Source organism: Lontra canadensis, unplaced genomic scaffold (assembly GCF_010015895.1).
Source record: "Lontra canadensis isolate GAN:19392208 unplaced genomic scaffold, GSC_riverotter_1.0 scaffold29, whole genome shotgun sequence".
Classification (NCBI taxonomy): domain Eukaryota; kingdom Metazoa; phylum Chordata; class Mammalia; order Carnivora; family Mustelidae; genus Lontra; species Lontra canadensis.
This window is the reverse complement of record NW_022631023.1, coordinates 13,731,712-13,738,014: the sequence shown is the minus strand read 5'-3', so window position 1 is coordinate 13,738,014 and position 6,303 is coordinate 13,731,712. Positions and strand designations below refer to the sequence as shown.

Sequence of the window (6,303 nt, the reverse complement as noted above, 5' to 3'; positions counted from 1 at the left end):
AATCTGCTTGAGGATTCCTTCGACTTCTGTCCCTACCCCCAACTCTTTTGCTTATAAGCACACACACTCTCTCTCTTTCTCTCTCAAATAAATAAATCTTTAAAATAAGTAAATAAAATAAACCCTATTACTTGTAATAAATAGAAAGGAAACCAAGATTTTTATTTCAGGATAGCCAAATTTATTAAGGAACACTGGGAAACAGAATGATGCATGAAAATTATCAAGGCAGGATCAGTGACTGGTAAAAGTACGTAAGTGAGTTCAGAGGATGAATTATCACATTCTGGGCTTTTCATGAAGCAAAGGTTGGGAATAAATAATTATGGGTTTTAGATCCAGACAGGGACCACCCCATTCCACAAATCTGAATTATCTCAACCTTATGTAGTAACACAGGGTGTGGGATTCAGGGCAGGTAAATCATGATGTTACATGTGTGGGAGAGAAAAGTCTCCCAGGGCAACCTCAATAGTAGCAGCCAAAGCCAGAACGGTAGCCAGAGCCACAGCCATAGCCACAGCCACAGAGGGAGCGAGACCCATAGCCATAGCCACAGCCATAGCCACAGCCAAGTCTGCGGAAGCCACAGCCATAGCTGGAGCCATAGCCATAGCCCAGGCCTCCGTAGCCACAGCCTCCATAGCCACAGCCTCCATAGCCACAGCCTCCGTAACCACAGCCTCCATAGCCACAGCCTCCATAACCACAGCCTCCATAGCCACAGCCTCCGTAGTAGCTGCCACACATGGTGTTGGTTGTTGAGGTTGTCCTTGAGTAGAGGAGGAGAGGAAAAGTGTCACTTCAGTGTGGACAATTCCCCTGCAGAGACCTTTTATATACCCTCAATGTGGGTGGGATCCACCACAGGAGTCATGCCACTGACTAATCTTATGACTAATCTAATTAGTTTGTTGTTTCTTAACCATAAGATAAAACCTCAGAGGAATTAAAGAAATTTATTTTATTTGGTGACTCGGGACTCCCCCAAAACAATTCAGTGTCAGTAATGACAGGAGATAGTCATACACCCAAATCCCTGCATTACACCAAATCTCATTTTAATCTCAATAAACATGCATCATTTCAAGAAATGGCATTTACAGCAGGCCAATTTTTACTTGCTCTTGGCACAAAATAAAACCTATAGTCTTCTCCCTGTCTTTCCAAAAACCAATAGCACACATTTTTGACCAATGAGTCTTGCCTCTACTTTGTTTCAAAACAATTTTTCCTCTTCAGTGTTTCAGCTGTCTCTCCACCTTCAAAAGGTTGCGTCATAGAAAATCGCAAAGTCAATTCATCTCTGTAATACAATTCAGAAAGAGCCAACTTATTCACATGTCTTGAACAACTACCCTGAGCCAACTGCATTTCTGGATTTTTACTTATACAAATTGTTTTTTTTTTAATTTTTTATGCCTAATTCTTCTTCAGGACACTAAAAATAGTTTATCCTATGGATTGCAATTTCTGATCAGACCCTACCGCCAGAGAGAGTGATAATAATGGATCCCATTTTATTGAGACATCTATCAATTGCCATTTTCAATTGATACCATTTTTAACTTTGAAAATTTAATAATTTTTGCCAGTTACATGCTTATGGGCTTTACTGTATCTGAAATGTCAGTGCTTCCCAATTATTTTTTTTTTTTGTAATGTCTCACTGGTCAACAGGGATATCTGTTCACATTTGGGGATATATAATTATCAGCTGATATTCTGACTGGTTTTTTTTAATTTCAGATAGTTATTTTCCCATGATAAAAAGAAAAGTTCATTTATAAAGGCATACAATGTTAAATAAGTAGTCTATTTTTAATCAGGCACAAGGAACTCTCCTAAATAATCATTGATTTTTTTTTTTTTTTTACTTCATTCTTTTCACTGGATGCTAATCCAGGCTACTAGGGCATACAGAAAAGCCAAGAGAATCTTGTTATTGTCTGAAAACAGATAGATTTTATGTCTTTGGGAAGAGTCAGGAAGAAGGTATGATTATGCATATAAAACCATAATCAATGAACAAGGTGGTCACAATACAATGATGTTCTGTGTTTTAAGAGTTTTAGCAAATATCTCTTCATTAACCTTAAAGTATAACCAAAGAGTGTTAAGGTTGGGTTATCCGATAGTGAAGAGGGTTCAAGATTGGAAACCATTTAAACTTCAGTTTACCTTCCCCTGGAATTCAGTACCCAAGCTCTTTGTAATTCATTCTGTTCATCTGCTTTGATAAGTAATTCAAATTAGTCAAATGAAAATAACCTCTAAATAGAACAGAGCAACGTTTTTATATGAATAATCAGGTTAAACACAATCACTTATCCATTTATCATACATTTTAATGTATTTTCTATTTATTTTTATTGATAAGTATATTTCCACAAACTAGAGACATTATGATGGTTGCAGATCATTTCAGTCCCTCCTTCACTGAGATAATAACTATTAGAAAATCTCAACTACATCAGATACTTGTTTCAAATTATCATACTTCAGATTTCGTCAATCACTTATCATTCAACTGAGAATAATTTTTTAATGAACACTAGTTGAAATAATGTGATTATCATTTTTTTTAGACTTAAGTCCTATACATTGAATAAATTCATGGACCAGAAAGGTGTATGACTGAAATCTATTAGTTAACAAAATAATTATTTAGCAAGTTTTGCAAATAGTTAAGATGATTATGGAAGGTCCCCTCTATCCCATAACTATCAACATCTGGAACCAGAATGGTACATTTATTACAACTGACGGACCTACCTTGACACATTATTATCACCTTAAGTCTGTAGTTTAAATTAGGGTTCACTCTTGCTGTTATACATTCTGTGGTGTTTGACAAATGTGTAATGACATGTAGCCACCATTGTGGTATCATATAGAATAGCCTCACAGCCCTAAAAATCTTCCATGCTCTGTCTATGTTTATACCATACCATTCTTTTTTTCTTTTTCTTTTTTAAATATTGCTCCCCTAATGCTCTGAAATATGATTAATGCTAACTATCTCTCATGGAAAACAAAACAAACATTAAAAAAATATTTCCCCAAGATAATTCCCTCAAGTTTCCCAAGATAACTCCTTAATTCACTATTCCTCTTCATAGAAATTTCAAAAATGTATTTATAAGATTACTGCTTCCATTGGCTCATGTTCTGTTCCCTCAAACATTTAGACTGTTGACCCACCACTCCACTGAGGTGCACCTTTCATGTCTTGACAAACCCAAATATGGTTTGTTTCTTTGTATTCATTTCATCAGAGCTCTGAAAATTCAGGTCAGTTGAATTCTTCTTTCTTGACAGATTCTCTCTCTCTGAATGCAATACACTGTACTTGCTTACTTTGCCTCCAAATTCATCTTTCCAGTAATTTTTGTATTATCTTCTCCATAATTTGATTCCAATCTCACAGCATTGTTTTTGACCTTCCTATGTTCTTTATCTTCACCCTTTTATAGATGTCTAGTCAACTGTCTACCTGATAATTCAATTGTTATCTTAAATAGTCATCAGAAATGTAATATTACCCACATACAGTCCATGACCCCCTCATAACACCAAATGTATTCTCTTCTAATATCTCAATCTCATGGCTCAAGAAAAATTAAATTACACCCTTTCCCTGGAGCATGACTACATGAGCTTCCCATTACATTTAGAATATCCAGCAATAAACTATCCTCTTTGACATCATCCCCTACCGTTTTCTTTCTCATTTTCCATATTCCAAACACAGTGACTCTTCAGCATCTCAGACCAAGTTATATCTCTCCTTAAGACCTTTGCCATTGTACAGCTGACCCCTTTATCTGGAAATTGCAGCAGTGGGAATGGTTGAATCCTTCTCTTTATTCAGGTTTCAGTGAAAATGCCATCTCCTCAAATTCTTTTCTGACCACTCAAATTAAAAATAACTCCCCCAGGGGCACCTTGGTAGCTAAGTTGTTTAAGTGTCTGTCTTCAGCTCAGGTCATGATCTCAGGGTCCTGGGATTGGGCTCCCTGTTCACTGGGGAGTCTGCTTCTCCCTCTCCTCTCTCCCTCTGCCCCCCCCCACATGCTTTTTCTCTTTCTCTCTCTCTCTCTCTCAAATAAAATAAATAAATAAATAAATAAATCTTTTTAAAAACAAAATAATTAAAAATTAAATTAAAATTAAAAATTAAAAAATTTAAAAAAAACAAAATTTACTCCCCCGAGTAACAAATAAGCTTATTCAACCCTTTGACTTTTATTGTTTTTCAAGTATTATCAGAATTTAATATATTTATTTCAGAGTTTAATTGCTATTGTGTGTCTGTCACACACACAAAAATAATAAGGGAAAAAATGAAAAAAAAATCAACAAAGTAGAATAGCTTTCTAAACTAAGATTTCTGGTAGAATACATATTTCCTCTCAATGTCAAAGGCCCATGTAGATAAATGGCACAAACTCAGCCATAAAAAAAGAAGACAACTCTGCCATTTGCAGGAACATAGATCAGCCGGGAGGGCATTATGCTAAGTGAGATAAGCCAGACAGAGAAAAATAAATACTGTATGGTATCACTCGTGTGTGGAAGCTAAAACAAAAACAAAAGGCAATTTCATAGAAACAGACAATAGAATGGTGTTGGCTAGAGGCTGCAAAAAGAGGGAAATGGGGTGATGTTCAAGGGGTACAAGTTTCATTTATAAGTTCTGAGGAACTATTGTACAACATGGTGACTATAGTTAATAACAGTTGTATGCTTTAAAGTTGTTGAGAGAAGATCTTATACACTCTTACTGTTTTTGAAAACTAACCTCTGTGTTCCAGAGCTGAAATATAACATGAAGACAGAGTTTGGGGATTAAGAGGAACAACAGGGGACACCTGGGTGTCTCCGTTGGTTAAGCATCTGCTTTTGGCTTAGGTCCTGATTTCAGGGTCCTGAGATGAAACCCCGCCTTGAGCCCCCTGCTCAGCCAGGAATCTGCTCTTCCATCTCCCTCTGCTCTCCCCACTCCCGCCCCGTCCATGCTCTCTCTCTCAAATAAATAAATAAAATCTTTAAAAACTAATAAGAAAAACAATAGTTTTATTACTTTGCCAGGCAAAAGAGGCTGTAGCAGACTAATGCCTTCAAAACTGCAGACCCACTGGGGTAACAAGCTAAGGGGTTTTGTCGGAAAATACAGGACCTGGGTGGTGTCCATAGGAATCTGGTAGGTACTGTACCAGCTGTGCACATCATGACTTCGAGGTGGTTTCCTGACTCCACTGGTGCTGGCCATCTTAGTCACCTTACTAAGTATACATCAGGGTCAGTGAAATGTCAGTATCAACGGGAAGTTTCTGGAGCAAAGGAGTCTCAGAAAAACAAGTGAAAGGGAGAGGGAGGCTTCAAGAATAAGAAAAATAAAAATTTGTTCAGCTTAAAATCAAGCTTTGCTTAAACTACTAGTGTGTCCATTCATCTTTATGTTTCCATAGCAGTGTCATTACCACACACACTTAAAAAGAGTTAACGATGTAAGGTGATGGACGTTCTACTAGCTATCTTGAGCTTCGTAATCATTCCACAATGAATACGTACATCAAATCATCATGCTGTACACTTGAAATGTATATCATTATATTTGTCCATTATTCTTCAATAAAGTTTAAAAAAAGGAATTTCCTATCATATCTTTAAGAAATCAAATCAGTGATTACCAGAGGGGAAGTGGGGGAAACGAGTGATGGAAATTAAGGAGCACAGTTGTGATGAGCACCCGGCGATGTATGGGAGAGTCGAATCATTATATTGTATGCCTAAAACTCATACTACACTGTATGTTAAATAACTGGAATTTAAATAAAAATTTCAAAAAATTCAACAACAATCATAATAAAAATCATAATAAAAATAACAAATACAGATGAGCTTTGCATTGCTCATAAGCTCTCATGGAAGCTGGGTTCTTAAGTAACCAAACACTGTAATTAGGAGATGGGTTTTGTTTTAGTGCCACATGACACTACAGCAACAGAGTCCTGAATACATTGGTTATGAAGAATTCTTCAGTTTTTTTTTTTTTTAAATGTCCATCTGTTTGGAGATGAGTCTATCCTGCTAGTGGTCTTCCCACATACCACTCAGGTTGTATAAAAGGCCCCGTGCAGATTATGAAATCCAAACTCAAGGAGCTGATTCTGCTCCTCAACTGAAGCCTCCACTCCTGACACCATGTGCTACTATGGCAACTATTATGGCGGCCTGGGCTACGGCTACAGTGGCCTGGGTCGCGGCTATGGCTACGGCTGGGGTGGCTATGGTTAT

The 6,303-nt window shown here is 37.1% G+C and overlaps 1 protein-coding gene across 1 annotated transcript; it reads right to left on the bottom strand.

Moving 5' to 3' along the window:
* Positions 1 to 468: 468 nt before the first annotated feature.
* Positions 469 to 5,275, bottom strand: LOC116872350 (keratin-associated protein 6-1-like). Its single transcript, XM_032865524.1, has 2 exons — positions 5,220 to 5,275; positions 469 to 772 (listed from the first exon to the last, which is right to left on the bottom strand). Exons 1-2 carry the CDS (start codon positions 5,273 to 5,275, stop codon positions 469 to 471), a joined length of 360 nt encoding a protein of 119 aa, XP_032721415.1.
* Positions 5,276 to 6,303: the final 1,028 nt, after the last annotated feature.

What these genes read in the sequence shown, in the direction of transcription:
- LOC116872350 (XM_032865524.1), bottom strand. Translation starts at nt 5,275, where the DNA reads ATGGCCAGCACCAGTGGAGTCAGGAAACCACCTCGAAGTCATGATGTG. An exon ending in AGTCATGATGTGCACAGCTG is followed by an intron (nt 773 to 5,219) that starts GTACAGTACCTA and finishes CCTCTACTCAAG; the next exon opens with GACAACCTCAACAACCAACA.